At 34.5% G+C, this 24648-nt stretch overlaps 1 protein-coding gene across 3 annotated transcripts in view; it reads left to right on the top strand.

Annotated features, from left to right (window-relative positions):
- The window catches only part of NRK (Nik related kinase), a gene marked incomplete at both ends in the record, with an annotated part of 163619 nt that extends 140788 nt beyond the window's left edge, over positions 1–22831 (top strand). The window contains 11 exons of one of the 3 annotated variants that reach the window (XM_079911238.1): positions 865–1201; positions 4268–4454; positions 4900–5055; positions 7215–7358; positions 9197–9355; positions 12997–13101; positions 14725–14867; positions 15158–15307; positions 18079–18238; positions 20889–21028; positions 22736–22831. In XM_079911238.1, the coding sequence (XP_079767364.1) occupies positions 865–1201; positions 4268–4454; positions 4900–5055; positions 7215–7358; positions 9197–9355; positions 12997–13101; positions 14725–14867; positions 15158–15307; positions 18079–18238; positions 20889–21028; positions 22736–22831 (1777 nt within the window). The remainder of the gene's footprint in view (positions 1–864; positions 1202–4267; positions 4455–4899; positions 5056–7214; positions 7359–9196; positions 9356–12996; positions 13102–14724; positions 14868–15157; positions 15308–18078; positions 18239–20888; positions 21029–22735) is intronic. The other 2 variants (XM_079911239.1, XM_079911240.1) reach the window with 2 other exon arrangements.
- Between the last annotated feature and the right edge of the window lie 1817 nt (positions 22832–24648).

Consider the following 24648-nt stretch of genomic DNA (forward strand, 5'->3'; position numbering starts at 1 on the left):
TGCTCTCAAAGGTGATTCATTAATATAGTATATTTTTAGAAAAGTAATTAACAGTGGGAGAATTGTTTGCTTTATAATATTGAAATCCATATTTTATTTTAATTTTCAAATGTTACTGGGGATATACATGACAGAACAGACTACAATTCATTCAACATTTTTTCTTTTTTGCCAACTAAAAAACTACCAGGAATTCCGTTCTTAAATTCATTTGCTTTTAGAATTATCATAGGTACATATTTATGTTGTCCCTTATGCAAAAGATCATTGAGACATTTTGCTAAGCTTGGTGTTCTTAGCAAATAATTAAGTGACTATCTTAACTTAATGAGATCTATATTACTGAACTTCCTGATGATAATAGTAGAACAATCAATGGAAATCTGTTGCAAAGCAGACAATACACATGTTAGAAAATAAAGGCACATGTTTAAATTAACATAAATTACATATATTATAAGAATTATTTAAATATGTTGTGGTTGAACCAAAAATATGGGCTTGATCATTCATGTGGCTGTGAAGTTGCTAATGCATGAAGTAGTCTACGGTTTAAGAAAATAAAACATATTATTGCTACTAACCTAACACATGTTCCTAATAAAGGATGCAAGTTCTCTTCCATCTGCCATCCAAATGCAGCCAGGGAATTGACAGTGGCTATGGTGTTAATTTAATATTTAAGACTGACAAGACATAGGGACATTTTTCATATCTATATCATACCAGTAGTGTTCACATAGAACAGAAACATGCCTGGAGATAGTACATATGTGTAAGGCATACTAATTTTGTTTCATTTGTTGACTTTCAAATATGTTTTTGTTGGGTGGTTTTCTATCATTAATTGGATCTTGTTATCAGACCAAGCTGTGGCAGAGGTGGAAGTTACAAGCAAGATGGTAAAGATGGAAGTGATGGAGGGGAAGGAACTTTCAGCAGCAATGGAAGCCAGAGAGCTAGTAGAAGCCACGGAGGAAGTACAGCCATTAGGGGCAGTGAAGCCATTGGAGACCATGAAGGACACAGAGCCAATACAGGCAGTGGAAGAAGAGGCAAAGAGAGTAATGGAAATGAGGGAATCAGTGGAACCAATGAAGAGAGTGAAGCCCTTGAACTCAATGGAGAAGAAAATTGCTCAGAGATACATGATCCAGTATTGGAGAGACCAGCATCCCAGGAATTTGAACATAAACCAGAGGTAATGTGCCATTTGAAAAGGAGAATGAACTCTTCTCCTTGTGAATGCATTTCTTCGTGTGATATGTCATATTTCCAGCCATTACAAATATATTTTAAACTTCTATCCCAAAGCCTTAAAGACTCTTAATTATAGCTGTAGATAGATCTTTATTTCTTCTAATTTGGATGGTTCCTATTTTCTTCCAGGGACAAAAATATCTTATTTGTTTACCTTTATTACTCAGATCACATGCTTGGGATAGTGTCTCTTAACACACACATTTTTCTGGGAGGTTTTATTGTGATAAAATACATATAACATAAAATTTTATGTTTTAACCATTTTTTAAGTGTACAGTTCAGTGGAATTAAGTACATTCGCAATGTTTTACAACAATTACTACTATTCATTTCTGGAAATTTTTTATCATCTCAAACAAACAATTTACTCCCCATTATCCCTCCCCCCAGTCCCTAATAACCTCTATTCTACTTTCTGTGTAGGTACCTTATATAGGCAGAATCATACAATATTTGTCCTTTTGTGTCTGTATTTCACTTAGCATAATATTTTCAAGGTTCATCCATTTTGTAGCATGTATCAGAATTTCCTTCCTTTTTAAGGCTGAATAAGATTCTGTAGTATGAATATATCACATTTTGTTTATCCATTCATATGTTGATAGACACTTGGGTCGTTTTCACCTTTGGCTGCTGTGAACATTGGTATACAAATATCAGTTGTTGGAGTCTCTCTTTTTAATTCTTTGAGCTATATACCTAGGAGTGGAATTGTTATCTTCTATTTTAACTATTTGAGGAAGTGTTAACACATACAATTTAAAACAGAAGTAGTGTACTGTGTTTAGACAATTATTTTGTCATTCACAAAATATTTACAGACTTTATAGATATGTTTTAAAATACTCAAGTAGCTTCACATATGCTAGATAAATAGGAATTATCACAGAGATTTCCTGGAACACGTGGGTTTTGAACTAATTCTTGACAAATGGGGAGTATTGGATATCTGAAAACAGAGATGAGATTCCAGACAAAGGAAAAATCATGCCAATTTATTTTCCCAGCCTATTGTCCTATCATAACTAGCTTAGAAGATGCCATGCTCTTTCATGAATTAGTGACCATGTTCAAGCACTTCCTTTTGTCTATAAGGCTTCCCCTTACCTCTTCTCTGCTTGTGAACTAGTCATCCTTCATGATCCAACTCATATATCATCTTTGACTTCCCAAGGCAGAATTACACACCCCTTCATCTGCACTTGCAAGCATTTTGCCCATCGTTTTATTTTAGTACTTATGACTTTGTAATTTATTTATTTGTTTACTTGCTCTTCTGTCACGATAGATTGTAAACTCTTAAAAGGCAGGAACTATTTTTAATCCATCCTTGATTACTTTTCTTTACCTACTCACACAATCCCAGGGTCCAACCTAGGGCTTCGTCTATGGCAGGCATACAGTAATTACGGAAGAAATCAATGAAGGAAGGAAACAAAGAAAACAAGGAAGGAGGAAACTCCCTAGATGGTTTCCAATGGGAAAGCAACATCAGCGGGAAAGTATCTATGTCTGCCTCTCTATCTGTCTATCTATCTATCTACCTATCTATCTATCTGTCTATCTAGCTATCTTTCCATCCATCCATCCATCCTACCTACCTACTACCTACCTACCTAACTGCCTACCTACTTATCTTAATTAAAAACATTAAAAAAGGATGTCCCAGCACAGTTTTCATAGCACCCCTGGTTATCTCCAGTTATCTTAAGAAATGTTTTTGACGTTTACAGAGTAAATGGATCTTTTTATTTTAATTTTTTTTAGGATGAGATAATCTTTTATTTTTTTAATTTAACATCTTTATTGGAGTATAAATGCTTTACAATGGTGTGTTAGTTTCTGCTTTATAACAAAGTGAATCAGTTATATATATACATATGTTCCCATATCTCTTCCCTCTTGCGTCTCCCTCCCTCCCACCCTCCCTATCCCACCCCTCTAGGTGGTCACAAAGCACCGAGCTGATCTCCCATTGCTATGCGGCAACACTTTTGTGGCAGGAAAGGTCATAAAAACAAGTCTTTGACAGGGCAGCACAGCTGTCTCAATCACTGTTTAGAAACAAAGAAATGCTTATCAGCAAACAGGCTTACCAAAACCTGTTGGTATGTTTTTCCACAGGATATGGCATCCCACATAAATTCTGTCACATTTTGTGACTTTTATCGTTGAATTTCTTCTCTGTAAATTAATGGAATCTGGCTAAATTTTCACTGAAGCATGTTCACACTCTTGAATTTGTGTTAGTTGATTTTCTATCATTAGCTTTGTCATTTGACAAAATGGAATTGAATCTACCATAGCATAGCTGAATGTAAGCTTTGGAATCAAACAGACTTTGGCTTCAAACTGATCCTCTTAATTATCTCTATGACCTTGAATAAATTATATAACTTCGCTAAGCTTTAGTTTCCTTGTAAGTAAAATGGAGATGATCTTACTTTTTGGGTTGTTGCAAGGATTCACAACAATATGTAAATAAGATGCCTAGCAGGGTATCTAATGCATAGTAAAAACTCCACAAATTTTAGGTCCGTAAATTATACAGCTAAGGAGTTCATGCTCCTTGAATTTCTACTTTGGCATCAGTTGTCTCAATATAGGTTAGTTAGTTTTGGTTTTTTTTTTTTTCGGTACGTGGGCCTCTCACTATTGTGGCCTCTCCCGTTGCGGAGCACAGGCTCTGGACGTGCAGGCTCAGCGGCCACGGCTCACGGGCCCAGCCGCTCCGCGGCATGTGGGATCTTCCCAGACCGGGGCATGAACCCGTGTCCCCTGCATCGGCAGGCGGACTCTCAACCACTGCGCCACCAGGGAAGCCCTATTTCTTTTTTGATAACATTGTTGAGTTCTACTGGTAAATGTGGATTTTATAAGGATAAAGAATTATAAGATGTTACAAATTTTGTATTCTCTTTTTCAAATAACCGCTAGGCATATCATATTTCTCTCACTGTTAATTTCCTAATAAAGTCAAAATAAATTTTTAATCATCTTTTAGGAGTTAGGTGGTAGAAGTGAAGCCTCAAATGCCGTTGCCTCAGGCGCTGCACCTGCAGCACCTGGTGATGAGAATGACACTGTGGACATATCAGAAGTATCAACAGAATCAGGTTTTTCTGCCAGCCACTCATCTCCTTCCAAAGGTTCTGAAGGGGCTGCAAATGTTGACTTTGCCAGTACCATCTGTAAGTGTATTTAATATAATCTCTGAATGCTGCAGTCTGTTCACATATTAAATACAGTGTTTGACCACTGGTTCATTATCAGAAAAGAATCAAATCATTCTGATACTCATTTGACATAAATTCAGATGGATGTATATATATTTTTAAATCTACTCTTCACTTAGTCTTTATGGCACCTAAATTTGAACTACAATTGAGAAATTGGGTCCCTCTTCTGGATTTTACTTGCAATTTAATCACAGTAACTTGAAGTATATTCATATTCAGAAATGTATTCTGACCATCTTGATTTGTGTTAACTGATGGTTTAGGATTTATAGAAATTATAGCTCCAATAAAAAAATAAAATACAGTAAAGGAAAAGGAATATTTCTAAGCTATGTCTCATTTGTGGAAACACTCAAGCGCATATGGTGTAAGTTCTCTCAATATCTTCTCTTCACAGTATATGCTGGATTAGTGGAAGTACCTGAGAAATCATCTAAGCAACCCTCTGAAGTCAATGTTAACCCACTCTATGTCTCTCCTGAATGTAAAAAACCACTAATCCACATGTATGAAAAGGAATTCACTTCTGAGATCTGCTGTGGTTCTTTGTGGGGTGAGTTTTGTTTCTTAAAACTGAGTTGTTATATTTTAAAGAATATATTTTTATCTATATAGCAAACTTGTGAAAAATCATAGATGTAAACATGTGTTTGCTATTGAAAAACCATTTCCAAGTATATACATATATACACATACATATACACACACAGTAGTTAACTTGCTTATTTATTTATTTGCTGATTTATTTTTACTCAATGCAGTTTGCTGTTTGAATTACTTCCTACCCTTTTTATTCTGTTTTTCTTTACGGCCCAAATTAACTTGGCTAAAATATAAAATTGGACTAGGTTATGATTATTTGAAAATTCAAGTTTAGCATTTTTAATTTGGGCAGAATGCAACATATAATACCTAATGAGATATTAAAAGAAATTTCTTCAGGTTCTTGTTTTTAAAATATCTTGAGGATTTGTAGAGAAAGTTCCTTGTGTAATATCTTAACTTTGATAGACTTTTTCAACCTTTTGTTCCAGAAGAATTGTAACCACATTGGTAATGCTGAGACAATATTTTACCTCAAGCGGGTCTGAATCATAAATGAAACAGAATAAATGAATGCAAGGAAGGGAAAAATCCCAAATAAATGCCAACATCCTACCTTCAGTTTTATAGACTTTGCTTAATGTATGATTGAACAGGAGACAGAATTTTAAATTAAAAATAGAGCAGTGTAGCAAACATTATAGTTATGTGGATTAAACAATTTGGAAAAAAATAAGCCATCCTCAAAGTTCTACTAATAAAATGTATTGGATAACAAGAAAGCAAAGTTTACTTCATTATCATTCCAGTCAGGCAACTACCCAGAGATGAACTTAATGTCTAGTAACTCATTTTTATCATTTGTGGTTTTATATTTTGAAAAATAAAAGATTATAATATGTGTCAATGTGGTAGACCGAGATCCCCAAAATGGCTGCTGCCAGTGTCAGTCCTCAGGGGGGTCCCAGCTGCCTCATGCCTCTCCAGGGGGATTCTCTAAGAACAACAAGTGGTTCTGACCCAGGCATCTTTCACACTACTGCATCTGCCCTGCGTCATGCCACTTGGAGCATGTGAGATTTTGTGCATGCCCTGTAAGAATGAAATTTCCTTTTCCTATAGCCCTCCAGCTCCCCTGAACATAAGCCCCACTTGATTTTCAAAGGCAGATGTTCTAGGAACTCATTTTCCCAGTGCCAGACCCCCAGGCTGGGGAACCCAATGTGGGTTTCAGACCCCTTGCTCCTTGAGTAGAACCTCTGTGGTTATGATATCCCTTTTGTTTATGAGTCATCGACCCTGGGGTGTGGGTCTTTACTAAACCACATCTCTGCCACTCCTTTCCATCTTGTTGTGGCTCCTTCTTTATGTCTTTAGTTGTGGAAAATCTTTTCTGCTAGTCTTCAGGTCATTCTGATACACAGTTGCTCCGTAAATAGTTGTAATTTTTGTATGCCCATGGAAAGAGGTGTGTTCAGGGTCTTTCTACTCCACCATCTTGAGACTGACCCCCATTTGAAGTATATTCTAACTTTACTTCAATCTGCTATTTTAGTCTTCTCATTCAGTCTATAAACAGTGTTTCTATTAGAATGAATAAAGCCAGCACACAAATAACAGAGTGTAGGAGTGTAAATACATGAAAGTAGAAACTAATTTTATAGGCATTTAGCAATATACGTTTTTTTAATATATGTGTGAACACAGAATCACTCAATTTAAAAACAATTTACATGCAATTATTCTAAAAGCATTAAAACCATGTTACAGTTAGCAATGAGAAATCAACTGAATTGAAGGCTTGATATATACTAGGCATATTTTATATTTAATGGTAACTTTCAAAAAGGTTGATTGATTTTTATAAAGTTTGGGACACTACTGAAAGGTGCTGAGATATACATAAAGTTCTATTTGTGTGATGGCAAACAAGACACCAGCCAGTAGAATATTGCCAGAGGGTATTATCTTCAATATTTTAATGAAAATAAATTTGTTCTGTTGGCAGAGAGTTCATTTTTACACAGAATGAAGTTAACATTAGCCTAAGATGATAAACGTCACCTTTACATAGATCAGCACACTGGAGTAGCAAAAATACTAGTATAAATTCAATTATAAAAATGTAATCTGAGCTAATATAGCACTTTTCTTTTCATATACGAACAGGAGTGAATTTGCTGTTGGGAACTCGATCAAATCTGTATCTGATGGACAGAAGCGGAAAGGCAGACATTACTAAACTTATAAAGCGAAGACCATTCCGTCAAATTCAAGTTGTAGAGCCACTCAATTTGCTGATTACCATCTCCGGTTTGTTTAAGAACTAAAATTAACTGAGTAATTATGCAGATAAATTAGGTTTCAAACTGGGCTAAAGACTCTCTCAAGTGAAAGTATTCATAGGAAAGCACTATAAATATACACTTTAATTGGGACACCAGGCTTTCCTACTTGTATTTTCTTACCTATTTACAATTTAAACTTCTGACTCTCCTTTGGTGTCTGGATATTTGATTGCAATGTACCTGTCCAAGGTCAGTGACAAGAAAAACCATGCCATTTGCATCCTTTCACGTCTTTTCTGAGTAGCCACCTACATCTTCACAACTCACAGCTTCACCCACCCATGCACACACGACCACACTAACCACCACTATATACCTTTCTTGTGTTAGAAGCAACAAAGAACAAAAAGGACAATAATTGGATAAAAATGAGACTCTGTTGTCTCTGCCACAGCTGTATAATAAGGGCCTACAGATAGGACTAGTAACAAGAATGGATCCCCTAAGATCTCTCCATTCTTCCCACATAGTAGTTGAACTTCTTAGTTTTGGTCAGTCAGATCCTGAACCTTGAAATATGAAAGACCAAGTATATGGATGTTCATAATTATTGTGATTACTAAACAGTACTTGGTATCAGGAAAGCATTAACATTAATGCTGACTTTAGGCAAAAAAATGACTGTTGAAAGATTAGGAAAAATTTTTTAAATGGTTCGACTGTAGAATAAAATTATGCTAATCACAGTAATTTTATGTGTTTATATACTTCCTGTCTGTACCTAATAATGATATTGCACATTAATTAATGATTATGTATAGTCCTAAATATGATTAACTTTGCTTTAAGTTTTGGTTAGAGAAATCCTCTACAGATATACTAAAGTGTCATGATTTTTTGGTCATTCATTTTTAATTGCTTGAGGCACACAGAAGCAACATTTAGTTTTTGAAAACATCTGGGTGGCTTACAGACTGCACATCTGGATAACAGATTTCTTTACGTTTTATCCAGCTTTCTCTAACCCAAATGTTCTCTTTTTAATTCTTAAGTTTCTCTTAAATGTGGATTATTTTTGCATCAAATAGTACTGAGGATGTCAGTATAGAAAGATATCTAATAGTTTGGATTTCAATTTTATTTTACCATTTGAGAATAGAATGGCAATAGCTATAGATGCTTGAATTCTAACACTGCTCAAAAATGTTGTATAAAAATATATTTAAGATTAATTACATAAATGAGAATCTTACTGTTGGGCCCAGGAATCTTACAGTCATAAACCCTAAAAATGGATGTAAAGTCACTATATATGAAAAGAAATGTGTAATTTTAATGGCTTGTTTTTCTGAAGGAATTGTAGAAATTTGATGGGACTTACTTCGTAAGTATACTGGAATGAAAGAGTACAAAGACCCATCTCACTGGCCCAGAATGCCTAACAAGCAATACATAAGACACCCTTCTCATATATACACACTACCAGAGATAGCTTCTGGGTCTCTGAATCCCAGAAAGGTCATGACTTAGATAAGAAGCTAAGGTACAAATGAATGGATGGTGATTCTGTTGCCTGCACAGTGGCAGTCTTAACCTGTCCCAAAGAAGTATTTTATATTTGCTTCTACATAGGTAGCTGGTAGATACTTCAGCTATCTCTTGGAAGTGAGAGACTGAGAGACTTTGCTATCACATTTCCAAACTCTAAAGGGAAGACTCTGATGCAGCATAGATTTTTTAAAGTGCATTTTTACTTTAATGAAAACATTTGGTTAAAAAGACAAAAATACCTTTACCATTTTTGTTCTTCTAATATATAAAAAAAAATAGACTGAATTGAAACATTGTATCTTTTCTTATTAGGCCATAAGAACAGACTTCGGGTGTATCATTTGACCTGGCTGAGAAACAAGATTTTGAATGATGATCCAGAAAGTAAAAGAAGACAAGAGGAAATGCTCAAGACAGAGGAAGCCTGCAAAGCTATTGATAAGTTGACAGGCTGTGAACACTTCAGTGTCTGTAAGTCTCATTTCGTGTTTACTATAGCTATATAAATTTTGCTTCCCTTCATTTGGTGAAGAACATTATTGTGAAAGGCAAAGTAGAGAAAGAAAAGAATTTGCAACTTCAAATACAAAAATGAGTGAATTTCACTGAGATACCTTTCAGGTCTTTTATGTCACAATCTTGGCTGTTATTGAGAAAATATAGATTGACTGAAATAGCTATTGGAGTTAAGTTTGGTTCACTTTCTCACCTTTCTTCCCTTCCCAGTCACTCTAATTAGTTCATATGAACTGATATTTCTTCCTGCTTCTATCTAACTTCAATTATATAAATGGTGTTGATGTATCTTCAATAACCTACAAGGAGATTTATATGACATTATCTTTTCTTGGAACAGCAATAAAATAGGATCACATAATAATTCCTATTTTTCAAAATCAGAAAATCCCTCCTAATACTGACCAGGAAACTTTACCATGAGTCAAAACGAAAATTCATCAATTATCTGCTGGCTCTCATTCCCACTGTCGATATTCATGAGTATAATTGCTAAATATTTCCTATCTGATTACTGTGTTTTCATTTCCCCTGTCTCTTCACAACCATCCACTGTGAAATGGAGTAACACATCCAAGGTCTTAGAGTCCTGCTCTAATCTGTCAACAACTTGGAAGTAATGTTATCCAATTCTTTCTGTTTCTGAAGCAAATCCCCTCTACTCTCAGCCTTTGTTTTCTTCTTTCCTCTTTACTAATTGCCTGTGAGGCAGAACTAGTGGCATAGGTAAGAGATAGCTGGAATCGCATAATATGAGTTGCAGCAGTATATTTCTACACTGACTGACCGTTTTTGTTCTGCATACAAAGAGCCTTTCCAAGGATAGGTTTCCATATGTGTGTACATATGTACACAAACACCAATAAAGGTAGGAATGAGCACCCAGACAACTTAGGCATCAACTAAATATACTACTTTCTTCTAGTTTTATGTATCACTAATTTCCTCCAAATCATATTACATAAATGTGGTAGCCAGAGGTGAAAGATATTCCCAGATGTTAACCCAAAAGTTTATATAGCAGAACTGCCTCTTACTAACTTATCGAGTTTTTAGTTGAATAAGAGAGAGTTTACAAAGATAATCATCTTGCAAATCTATGCTTTTGGTAAACAGATGGACTAGTTTAGTCCAGTTTTCCTGGCTGACTGCATTCCAACCCATCCCAGCTCTCATAACAACCAATAACATTTGTCCTACTGACAGGTGGAACAGTAGCACCTTTACATAGGAGGACAACAACATAGCCATACTTGCGTGGTATTTTCATGGCCTTCCAAGGTCAACAAAATAATGGACCGACATCAGTTACTGTCGTTTATTAAAATTATTGGAACTATTTGCTTAACAAAGAATTCCTTTGCTTCTTGGGGGTTTATTAATCATGCTTCTTTGACCTACTTCTGAACGGTTTAAAAAAAAAGAAAGCAAAGCTAGACTCAGAGAGACAGCGACACAGAATGAGAAAGAGAAGGAGAGAGGAGGGGAGGGGAGAGGAGAGAGAGAATTCGTATATATTAGTCTCAGATGAAGTCTGGCTAGCGAATATAGAAGCAGTGTCTCAGTCAAAGAAGCGGGGTTTTAGCACAAATATAAATCTAGAAGTAGGACAAAATATTTCATGAGAGCCAGAAGGTCTAGCCAAGAGCAAGCATATACTTTTTATATTTTTTCTCTTTTTTAATAAAAAAATGCTCTATTGAAATAATTTACATATCATAAAATACACCCCATTAAAGTGTACAATTAAAGGCTTTAGGGTATGTTTATAGAGTTGTGTAACCATCACCATGATCTAATTTTCATCATTCCAAAAAGAAACCTCATGGCCATTAGCAGTCACTCCATATTTTATTCCTCTTACCTTATTCCCCTCATAGTCCTAAGTAGCTACTGATCTACTTTCTTTGCTGTGGATTTGTCTTTTTTCCACGATTTATTTAAATGGAATTATACATTATGTGGTCTTTTGTGACAAGCTTCTGTCACTTAGCATAATGTTTTCAAGGTTCATCCATGCTTTAACCTATTCAACATGTATCAGTATTCCTTTTTATTGCTGAATAGTATTGCATTGTATATATATATATATATATATATATATATATATCACCTTTTGTTTATCCAATTTTTTATACATCCATTGTTTTATACGTTTGCACTTTTTCCACTTTTTGGCTATTAGGAATAATTCTGCTATGAACATTTTCATACATGTCTTTGTACATTGGAGTGCATATTTTCTTTTCTCTTAGATAGTACTGCCAGAATATTTTTAAAAGTGACTGACAGAACTGTTTTACATTGCCATAAGTATGAAAGCTCCATTTTTCTCTTCATTCTTACCAACACCTGTAAATGTCAGTCTTTTGATCCTAGCCATCCAAGTGGGTGTAACGTGGCATCACATTATAGTTTTGATTTGCACTTCCCTGATGAATAATGTTGTTGAGCATCTTTTCAAGTGTTTGTTGATCATTTGTATATCTTCCTTGGCTTATTTATTTTTTTGTTGTTGAGTTGTAAGTATTCTTTATATATTCTGGACATTAAACCTTTATCAGATATATGATTTGCAGATATTTATTCCCATTCCATACTTTGCCTTTTCACTTTCTTGATAGTGTCCTTTGATACATAGAAGTATTAATTTTAATGAAACCCAATTTATCTGTTTCTTTCTTTTGTCGCTTATGCTTTCGGTGTCAAATAGACTCTATTGCCATGAAGGTTTATTCCTATATTTAATTCTAAGAGTTTCATAGTTTTAACTCTTACATTTAGGTCTTTGATCCATTTCAAGTTATTTTTTATATATGGATTGAAGTAGGAGGTCCAATTCATTTTTTTGTGCTTGGATATTCAGTTGTCACAGTACCATTTGATGAAGAGATTATTCTTTCCCTATTGAATAGTCCTGGCACCACTGACCATAAATGAATGGCTTTACTTGTAGACTTTCAATTCTACTCCATTGATCTATATGCGTGTCCTTAGGTCAGTACTACACTGTTTTGATTACTGTAGCTTGTAGTAAGTTTAGAAATTGGGAACCGTGAGTCCTCCAACTTTGTTTTTCATTTTCAAGATTGTTTTGGCTATTTGGAACCTCTTCCAATTCCAAGTGAATTTTAATCAGCATTTCCATCTATGCATAGGGGGGCATTGGGACTTTAATAGAGATTGCAATGAATCTGTAGATCACTTTGGATAGTACTGACCTCTTAAGGTCAGTACTGCTGACTGCTGATGATTTTTAATCACATCTCTCATTTAACAATGTTAAGTCTACCTGTCCATGAACAGAGGAAGTATTTCCATTTATTTAGGTCTTCTTTAATTTCTTTCAGCAATTTTCTGTAGTTTTCAGTGTACAATTTAGAGTGTTCTTAAAGGCTAATGCATACACTCCATAAAACTATACAGTATTTTTGTCACCTTCTTTTGGGAATCAAATTGTAACCAAATAACTATTCTAAAATAAATGATCTATGGTCTTACATTGTTATTATGACATTTTCAACAACAAACACAAATACTTGAGTGTTCTTGTTAACTCTGTGGCATCGTTACTTCTTTGTATTTTATCACTGTAGTGCAACATGAAGAAACAACATATATTGCAATTGCTTTGAAATCATCAATTCACCTGTATGCATGGGCACCAAAGTCCTTTGATGAAAGCACTGCCATTAAAGTGAGTGGTCTCCTTTTCCTTTGGTTTTTCTTTTGAGAAATTGTAAACAGAACAGTATTTGGAATAGAGTAGCGGAAATATATACCATTCTTCTACAATTAATGTAATTTAAATATACCATGTCAATAATTATCATTTAACCCTTTTTTAGATAATTCACAGGCACCACACCAAGGGAGAGTGTGAGGGAAATCCCTGACCCCTCCCCTTAAAGGACCTCCCCACCAGCTCCTCACTCCCAATTCCTGTAGTCAACATGAAGACCTTCTCTTCTAAAGCCACAAACACAAGCTTTGGGTGCCACCCCAATGACTTGAAGCTGAGAAAGTCCCTGTTCTCTCTTAGTGGGGGGTGGAGAGCAGAGGGAAGGTAAGGAAAGGTGTGACAATGGTAAAGGGGGAAACCTCTACCATTGTAGAGGGATGGTAGAGGAATGAACCTGGAAGAGGAATGAAGGAAGAGAAAGGCTTTGCTCTAATTACCAGGGCTACAGTAGATGGGGGTGGGGAGGAAAGGATGGCTCTATATTCCTTCCAAGCTGGATCTCTAAACACATTCTTCTCTAGAACTATTACAAGGAATGGTGGTTAGGCTTATTTGGATTATGAGTACTGTTTCCACCCTTATTATGGTTTAATTGAACTTCTATGGATCAGCCTCTTAAGGTAACCATTTAGTGTCCCAAACACTAAATTTTTAATCACATCTCATAAACTAGGGACTATTTTTATCTTCATTATCTTTTTATAATGCTCCAGAATTCAACATAAATAAGATTATTTTGTATTTATTCTATAGTAATAAGGACTGATTAATGAGCTGGCAATATTACATAGAGTCCAGTAGCTCCTAACCTGGGATATACATAAGAATCATCTGGAGCATTTGTTAAAAGTTTAGATCTCAGACCCAACTCCAGGCCAAATTAGTAGGTCTGAAGTGGAGCCTGGGAATCTATATTTTTAGCAAACAACCCAGGAGATTTTGAACTGGTTGGTCCCTGGACAAGTTTTTACAAAGCACTGATAGGGATACATCATGATAGACCCCAACAACATATTCGTGAAATACTATTGTATCTTAGGTCAGGATCTGATTACGTGGTATATTTTGTAGGCCAAAACATCACATGTATACAATAAAGATGGGTTAATATCTATGACTACTCCTCAATGTCTATTTGTACAATAAATATGTTCTTTTATAAATAGCACAGACTACTATATAGATAGTCTGGGTCTGTCCTGACACAAATCACATCCCTGATCTGATCTCCCTAAATTGGGCCTTGGGTCAGCTGTCAGTATTTGGATATGGGTTTGTTCTTGGGTGTCTGCTGATTGGTCAGAGCTGCCTGGTATGGAGCTGGAAAGCAAAGAAGGTAAGTACCAACAGTCTGTGTAGCCTGATACACAATTCCTGGTCCAAGTCCTCACTCCAGTTCTTGAATCCCACCTCATGACTACAGTGTGGTGAAACCTGTGATGCCCAGTCCTCTACTGTGACCTGAACTTGGCAATGAATCCTGTTTGGCTTTTTGTTTCCTTGGACTAGGAGCCATAAGAGCCTAGAGTACATCCAGTCTATGGTAGGTTAACATGTCTGGCCTTTCTCATTCCCTACCAAGTGTGCATTGATCAATCAGCAGACTCCGAAGGAGACTACATGTCCTATGAAGCCTATATACGAATACTGGCAAAAATACAGGCAGCTGATCCAGCAAACCGGTTTAAGAGACCAGATGAGCTCCTTCATTTGCTGAAGCTCAAGGCAAGGAATTTAAAGACAGCAAACAGAGTACAGGGCCATACAAGGCTCTTATGATTTTTGGAGATTTGGCCTTCGAAGGAAAACTCAATATTTAGAACCTGAATATAATCATTCTTATTGTAATAACAGACCTAAGAAAAGTTATAATACATAGGTCTCTAAATATATTACGTAACTTTAAAAATAATTCTGGGTTTTATAAACCTGTTAAACAAAAGGGCAGGGGAATTTTCTCCTTAGACAGAGTGTCATTTTTGGCCTTTTGGCCATATTTGGTTTTATATCTACAGGTGTTTCCAACACTTGGTCATAAGCCAGTGACAGTTGACCTGGCTATTGGTTCTGAAAAAAGACTAAAGATTTTCTTCAGTTCAGCAGATGGATATCACATCATTGATGCAGAATCTGAGGTTATGTCTGATGTGACCCTGCCAAATAATGTAAGATCCCTAGAAATTACTGTATAACACAATTTTCCAACTGTCAAAACTCTTAAAGTTTTAAAAATATGAGTATCAATATCTATATTAGAACTGAGATGTAAAAGGTAAGTATAAAGTGCCAGAAAGTAGTAATGGATAAACAAAAATCACTGATGGTTTCTTAGTCCAGACAGCTAAGTCTGTTCCGCAGATAGATTTTGTCTGCAACAGTGATTTTTGTTTGTTTTTAAGTGAATATCATTTACATTTAAAATCTGGATTTCTATTGAAAAACCAATGATCTGACAATATCAGGCCAACATTACTATCTGGCCATAATCAACTGGAACCAATTTGTGCCTGTCCACTTTTAGATGCAACATATGCTATACATTCTCTATCCATCCACCATTATGTATTTATAATAACTGGCCCTTGTAGCCATATGAGTTTGCAACCCTTGCTTTAGTCTTCTGCACCTCATAATGCATTAATAGATTTTTTTAAATTACACCAGTATTGCAACATTATTATGTGTATGTCCTTTCTTTATCCAGATTGTAGTACTTTAACTGTGATATATAGCAAATTATCATAAAGTATTCTCTTACAGTATAAGTTATACTTAGAATTTCTGATCAAAGATTCAGCATTTTAAAAGCTAATGCACATCAACTCTTAACTCAAATAATTATAAATATGAAAATATGGCACAGCATCTAAAATATGGATAGTTGTAAAAATACTATACACATCATTTGTCTAAAGAGATTGAACATAACACAATACCCCTCACACACACGTACCATACATAATATAATTCTCCTATATCTCAAATTTGATGGTAGAAATGATATTTGTCCTATTGAAAATTATATTAAAAAGGAAGGACTGAACCAACAAATCTCTGCTTCACCCTTTTTGAATTCCCCATTTTGTCAATCACTAAAGTTTTAGCAGTTTAGCATTATACAAAATTCCAGGAGAAAACTTTTATGTACTGCTAAGCCACTGTAGTAATGTGATATTTTGCACAGCTTTCAGAATTATCTATATATCTCTGACAGATTACATGGAGCAATTGTCAGATCATTAGTGGAGAATTTTTTTAAAGTTTTGGTCATATTTAACAATCTAATTAGCTGATCATTCTGTTGTCACCTATGACTATATAGAAATCACTGTTCATAAGGCAGAAAATACTGAACCAAGCCCAGCCAAAGCCATTTAAATGAGTGTAGGTTAATTTTACTATAAATATTATAGTACTTTTCACTTGGAGTGTCTTCCATCACTTCCTGCATCTTATTTTTTATGTCATGTCAGATAGCCTTTATTTTGAAGGTAGTGCATTATTGAACACCACAGTGTTGGTCCAAGTTTATACTTATTTGGAAAGTCATTTAGGAAGATTGAATTCTGTGTTCCACTTGACTACTAAGCAAGAAGAATTATTTTCTTTTGAAACGATCAGTTAATTATTATGGAAACAAGAATAAGAGAAGGTGAGGTTTTTAAAAAGTCATTTTCTGGCCTAATTAGGATACCTTAAGTGTATTAAAAAATAGAATTTTTAGCTAAATGCCCTAGTGTCTTGACCCATTAAAAGAGAAAGGACTCTAATATAAAGGAGGAGAGAGTGTCTTCTGAAACAGAATGTACTAAAAATAATACTTTTCCAAAAGTGCTAGATTACAAAAGCTGTAAAGCTACAGAATATCTGGTTACTTCAGGAATCATCTGAGAAGCAAGAAGATTACCTCTGAGGCTTTCTGGATTTACAACAGCCCAGATCTATTTTAAACAAATTTTTTGAGACAATCTTTTTTCTTGAATTTCTTTTTCTCTCTTCCTTCATCTCTTTTCTGATTCAACTGCTCATGAGAGTGCCCAGGGAACGCATTAAAATTGCTTTTCGCCTCTGGATCCCCATTTTAGTTTTAAGAATTGTTGTTGCTGAGACTGAGACATGGCCTCAAGCACTTGGCCTGAGTACGCTGGGTTTGGCAAGTATAGTTTCTGACATTTTTTCCTTTAACTTGCTAAATTCGAAAAATGATAGAGGAATTAATTGTTCGATTTTTAGGGAAATATGATTAATGTGACAATATCTGTAGTTTAGGCAAGTTTTGTCACATTGTTTTATGCATCATGAAATTTAGAAATTCTTAGATATTTCTTAGTATTTCATCTTCTGTCACCTAATACATCTCTGAATTGAAGATATTTTAAGATTATATAAATTAGATAAGAAATTCCATATTTTTGTGAAGGGAGGATATATTTCAAGCAGTGAAGGATATTATAAAGCTGCCCCTTGTAAATATTTAAACTCAAGCTATTTTAAAGTTAATTTTCTATTTCTGATTTGAATAAATTGGTTGATAAGCAGTGATTTTGTATTTGTTACTTGGTTCACACATTCCTTACTAAAGTATTAATTAGTGTGCTGAAATGAATCTGAAATCAAACAAGTAATGTTTCTTCTATCATTATACATAATAGTTTGTGAAATTTCAATGAATTTCTCTGTGTTGGAAGTATATCTCTGCTTTTTACAAAGTTTTCTCCTAAATATAAAGGAGAATATTAAACAGTGACAGATTTATGACATAGGGAAGGCTCTTTTCAAGTGTTGGATAGCATGTTGTTTAGTACTGAAATAGAAATTTCTCTCCTCCCTGCATTTTGAACCCCTTTTTGGTCTTTATTGCTCAACCAAACTGCTTCAATGAAAGTAGTAGTGATAAAATGTTGGACATGTAAATCCTTATGAAACATAATTCCAGCCCCTGGAAATCATTATACCACAGAATATCATCATTTTACCTGATTCCTTGGGAATTGGCATGATGCTCACTTTCAATGCCGAAGCCCTTTCCATGGAAGCAAATGAACAACTCTTCAAGAAGATCCTTGAAGTGTGGAAAGACATACCATCTTCAGTAGGTATGTATAAAATTTTTCTCCTTTCAGATGATCCCAGAAAAGCTTCTATTTCCTGAAGTATCACTTTTTCTCAAGGCATATAGTGTTAATTTGGGATATGGCATACTTACTCCCTTGTAAGGTAATGTGTATGTTTGTCTTATGCTTAATTACTTCACAAGGCTATCACAAAGAGACTGATTATGGCTGTCTTAGTTGTTCATTTTTAATAATCATGTAATTAAAATAGGAAAGTAATTCTTTTCCACAATAATCTGTAATTTTATTTTAAATACCTTTGCTTGCAGCTTTTACACAGGTGTTGAAAGTGTTTCATTCCATCACATTGATTTTTGGGGTTTACCTTTATCTTAGGAGACTGCCAAATAGTCATAAGAGAAGAGCAAAATACTTCCATTTTATACAGTCAATAGTGTTCTGTTCAGCATGTAATATTTCTGTGAAGAATCAAATACAAACTGAATATGTGACATATAGGTTGTCACTAAGATTTCGTCAAACTTCATTTACAAAATTTTCATCTTCATTAGACCAGGACATCTTTTTTTCTTCCTGACCATCGCAGGACTGCTGATCTGGGCAATCTGAATAACTTGAAACTCGTATTTCTCTGAGTCTTGATGACTACAGAGGTGATTCTAGATAGGGAACAGAATAATGCATATGAACAGTAAAAATATTAGAGAGAGAGTAGAATGATTTGCTTGAAGATAAATGTTCCTGGAAGTAAGATAAGGTTAATGAAGCAAATAAAGGAGAAGGGAGAAGGAGAGGGAGAGGGAGAAGGACAAGGAGAGGGTGAGGGAGGGAGGGAGGGGGGGAGAGAGGGAGAGAGAGAGAGAGAGAGAGAAGGAAGGGAGGGAGGGAGGGAAGGAGGACAAGAGAGACAGAGAGAAAATAGTTTATCAATAAAGAAGCCAGAAGCTTCTGAAATCTCTATAAAATGGCTAAATGTGATCCACATGTGGCTTTAAAGACCAGTTTGAAAGAACTTCTTTTTAATGGACATTTTTTCCATTATGGGATGATGGCACTTTGCACTGCATCTGCAGAATCCTTTCCTTTTGCATACATAGTGTTAAGGATTATCCTGAAAACCTCCAATTTCTTCAAAAGGTAAGAACTCACAGAGGGTTTAAAACCATTTTGTGACAAGACGTAAACGCTTACAATATAATTGACAGATCTGGGAAAAAAAAACCCTGAAATAATGAATCTTGTTCTAACCTTTACAGTGGTTGTGATCAATATATTAATCAGAAATTGGAATAAGGAAATTCAGTTCAAATGGGAAACAGAACCCCTATATTTATGCCATATTTATGCCACATGTAGACAATGATAGGACTCAAAGAGGTCTTAAAAAGTCATCTGGTACAGTTCTTGTCCTTAGGCAGGACAACTTCTGACCTAAAACAAAGAGCTATTTTAAGTCACTAAAATTGAAAAGCATCCCTCTATGTGTAAACTAAATTATAGCACTATAAAAACATGATATTTTGGTCTGTGTAAGAAGGGTATTTTGAGCGTATATAAAGATTGCATTATAACACTAATATTAAGAAAATCAATTACTCTCTTTTTCTGTCTAAAAACAACTGCTTTGTTATTTAAAACTAACCTAGATCCAGATTTTCCCAATCTACATTCCTTTAGATATAATGAATGTTTTTACGAATAAGATCTTTGCTTTGGCTTTTCAAACAAATATATAGAGACTTAGCAATCACAGCAAGTATCATTAAGCATTCTGAACTAAATCACTGGATTCCATCCCATACACAAGCTAGCTCAGTAGCTAGGTTAAGTGGCTGATTAATGTGTTTTAGAATTAAGATAGAAATTATGTAATGCCATGTGAACTGTGTATTTGGGCTCAGCAAGTACACTGTGCATTATGTTTAGAAAATTTTGCTGTATGCAGTTGTTGGAAAAAATACTGCTCCCCATGTCAGAAAATACCTTACAGTGTCAGCTGACTATATAGCTATTTACATAATTAGGTTTTCTGCTTTAAAGCAATTGTCATAGTCTTTATTGTCACTGAGTAATATAAAACAGGGTCCAATAGTTTATATCTTAATAAAAATTTCCTGAGCAAGAGAAACGCTTAGCAGTATCAAATTAGCTTTAGTTCTATGTATAACATGGTAATTAATTGAATTACATTAGAGTTGCTAAAGTCATTATTTGAGCGAGTCATTTTTTAGCAGTTTTAATTTTGAAAAGTTAGTCAGGTTTCCATATATGTCACTTAAGCACAAGTAGAAACCCTTACAGGATGTTGTACCTCAACTAGATTATAAAATAAAGAATCACTGTAGCTAGATTTGACTTTCTACAAACAGGGTTAGATTAACCCTTAGCTTTTTCTGTGGTATTGGAGAATATGAATACAAACATTAACTGAGATCTAGTTATTCACAATGTTAAATAGTTGGTCACAATGGTGATAGTACATAGCAGGTTTGAACAACACTGTTGAGCAGCATAATGGCCAAACAACAGTCTTATAAGCAGGAAAAGAGGAATGTATTTACCTGAACTGTAATAATGTCCCTCTTAATAATCAAATGTTGACTGCGTTTATAATTTTCTATCACTGACAGAAAGATATTATGTTTTTCTGATTTTTAAATTTTTATTGTAGCTTATGAGTGTTCACAGCGAGCCACAGGATGGGGCCAAAAAGCCATTGAAGTCCGCTCTTTGCAGTCAAGGGTTCTGGAAAGTGAACTGAAGCGCAGGTCAATTAAGAAGCTGAGATTTCTGTGTACCCGAGGTGACAAGGTATAGTTTACATCCCCCAGTTAAAGCAAAAATAAAGCAAGTGATGAAATTAACTAAGGAAATTTATATCCTTTTCTTTCTGGCTATAAATATATTTCCCAAATTGGCATACTCTTAATAATATAATAAATTAATAAAAATAATTTTGCAATTTGCATTAGAAGCATTGATTTGGTAAATCATGAAATTTGATTTCAAAAGAAATCATTTTCAAAAATGTAAAACTTCTAATTGTGTCCAAAGCAAAGTTTAGCCTTTATTTTATTTCTTACAAATTCCATTATTGTCTTTGGTGCATAGTTCTTTTCATGTTCATATTAATATGATATTTTGAAAAAGAATGCTTGAGTAAATCTGCCTTTTATAGTTTTCAACGTAATCCAATAACAGAAGAAGGAAAAAGTTACTTATGTTTGCTGAACACCTAATTATATGGTAGAGTTTGTGCTAAATACTTTAGAAGCTATCATAGTTAATCTTCACAAGTGGACATTATTATGTCCATTTCACAGGAAAGAAAAATAAAATCAAGATTTGGCAATTATTTGTGTAATGTGATCAATTTTAACCAATTCATATAGTTTAGATGGAAAAATGAATTGCATGACATCATTACAGTCCCGACATGTTATGAGAAATAATAGCGTGAAGAAATAATTCTAATAAGACCAGAAAACATTCACATTTGGAAGAAATTGCAAAGGATTTGAATTAATATCAGAACAAACAGGGTAAAGCACTGGGCATCAAGAAAAGGTACTTTTTTGTAATATAAAGGGATATAATGGCAAGAACCAGTGATTGAGATCGGATAGATCTAGGATGCAGTCCCAGCTTTGCCACCTAATTACGTGTAAAAACCTAGAAGTTCGACTAGTCCTTCTGAACCTTAGCTTTTTCACCTCAGGAATGGGAATATTAATAACTACTTTGGGAACAATTCTGAAAATTATCAATAATATGTATATAGTAAGCATCTCACAGATTGACTGGCACATAAAAGTGTTAAATCACGGGTAGCTAGTGTTATTATCATCATCATCATCATTACATCACACACCTTCCTAAGTATATCCATTGTGGACGTTGAAAACCTTAGTCCTAACAAGGATACCTCTGTTTGCTATTTATATTATTGTACTGTCCTAATTTTCTTTATGGCACAGACCATATTTACACAACATGTTCCTCTCTAAGCCGATTGGTTTAGCTCATAATCTCAGTCTATTGATGTCAGTCTGTTCCACTGAAATAGAGACTTGCACCAAGTAGAAAATTTCAGTGGCCACTTAAACACCAGCAACAATGTGAACATCTAAATAAGGTAATATTTTCCATATATTAAAAGAAAAAGGAAAGCCAGCTTGAATAAAAATAGATTTTAAACAAATAGCAAAGGAGAATTGTTAACCAAACCAATCAAGAAGTTTAGCAGATGAATTCCACCTACAAAAATCTAATTTTATTTAAACTATATGAAGTACAATTATAGGATATGGTAAAAGGTTATTTTTTAATTGTAATTTAGACTCCATACCAATTTAAATTTGTATTCTTTAATCTGAGGAAATCCCTTTCTGAAAAACAGTATGGCTTAATATTTTATTCGTTGGTGAAGATAAATTGAAGTTATAGTTGTACCTATCAAATATCAGTTTGCAATGTATTAAATATTTACTGATGGTGTCTCTTTCTCTCTTTTTAAAGCTGTTCTTTACCTCTATCCTGCGCAATCGCCATAGCCGGGTTTACTTCATGACCCTTGGAAAACTTGAAGAGCTCCAAAGCACTTATGGTGTTTAAAAGGTTCCAATGATTTATTATAACAATTACAAACATCATAAATATACAATTTGCATTTTAAATTTCTGATATTAAATGAGCATACAGTTTTACTGGTAGGGAAAAATTAAATCAGATACTTTTAATGTAGCACAGAATAGTTTTAATGAGAAATGTAGCTTTATATATAAAATTAACTATAGCAAGCTCTATGTACTCCAATGGTGTACAATATCTTTTGCACAAACCTTGTAACTTTTGTTACTGTGAATTCAAACATTACTCTTTGGACAGTTTGGACAGTATCTATATTCAGATTTTACAACATGGAGTTAAGAAACCTGTAATAAGTTAGATTCCAAACAGCTTTCAAAAGAATTGGCCCTAAATGAGGGGGTTTTTTTTGGAAAAAAATAAAAATAGCAACAAACCATATGTAAATTTGCCAAGTCCTATAAAGAACCAAAGGTTAGATTATGAAATGAAAATAATAAGGACTAAACATAAACCAGACTAAGGCTGAACAACCTGCATGCCTGGAGAAAACTACAGTGATAAAGGGGAAAAGGCCACCCATTTCCTCATTGCTCCATGACAGTTAAGCCCACAGACAGAGAACAGTTGTGTTCTTTCACCCCATGTTAAGCTGGTTTTCTCCTGATAAGAAGAAAGGAAGAAAGCCTCGGATGCTTGATTTTCCTCAGAAACTCCAAAGATGTGCAATAGCCGTTTTTAAAAACCACCGAATAATACACTTGCAAGCCTGAATACAGGACTGAACTCCTATACACATGTACTGTAGAATAAGTTGTATATTTTAATACTTTAAAGTAGGCGTCAAATTCTATCCCCAAAGACAAATTGGTTGATTTATCAAAATTCTTATCTGGCCAACAGTGTGACCATCAGAAGCATTAAATATTTTCCTGATTCCAGATTAAACTATATAAAAATTTCACTCCAGTCATTAAACAAAAATTACAAAATGTAACAGCAAAAAGTTTTGGCTGCTAATACTTGTGTTTTTCATGTTTCTATTTCTGTAATATCAGAAATTAATCTAAAAGTGATAAGTCCACATGTAGGGACTTAATGTAATAGGTTAAAAAAGATTTTGAAAGAAAATACAACTTTCATCAAATACCTAGGTCTACAAATTTATAGTCGTGAAAAAATCATTCTAGTCATCACTCCAATAAGTTATAGACGCCATAGATAGGTGGCGTTTGGTCACCTATGGTAATTGCTACCTGGTGAAAAGCATCATTTCTGCATATCCATCCTCAATACCATGGTTAGTTCTGGAGCAGTAGAGAAGCAACAGAACTACCACAAAGTATACCTCACTATAATTCCTCTAGTTCTGCTTCTAAAATCTGAAGACGGTGCTAGTGGGATAATAATTTTCAAGCTACCTGGTTAAACCAAAATACAAAAGCAGACTATGTGTGATTTCATGATAGCACGTTATTTCTTGGCACCTTGGCGCCAGGAATGATGATTTGGATTTTCCTAACAACTTATATCAAGAATGTAGTAGCTCAATAATGAGAATTTAGGAGAACCTGAATCCATGAATTAAAAGTAAATGTGATTCACATTTCTGTTACTGTGACACAATAATGTGATCTTAAAACTGGCTTATCCTTGAGTGTTTACAACTCAAATGACTTTTTAAATGCAGTAGTTTAAAGAGAAAACAAAGTTTTATGTCAAATTATTTCCTTAGAAGTAGTCTTCATTATTATAAATTTGTACACCAAAAAGGCCATGGGGAACTTTGTGCAAGTACCTCATCGCTGAGCAAATGGAGCTTGCTATGTTTGAATTTCAGAAAA

The sequence above is a fragment of the Stenella coeruleoalba genome (genome assembly GCF_951394435.1).
Source record: "Stenella coeruleoalba genome assembly, chromosome: X".
Taxonomy (NCBI): Eukaryota; Metazoa; Chordata; class Mammalia; order Artiodactyla; family Delphinidae; genus Stenella; species Stenella coeruleoalba.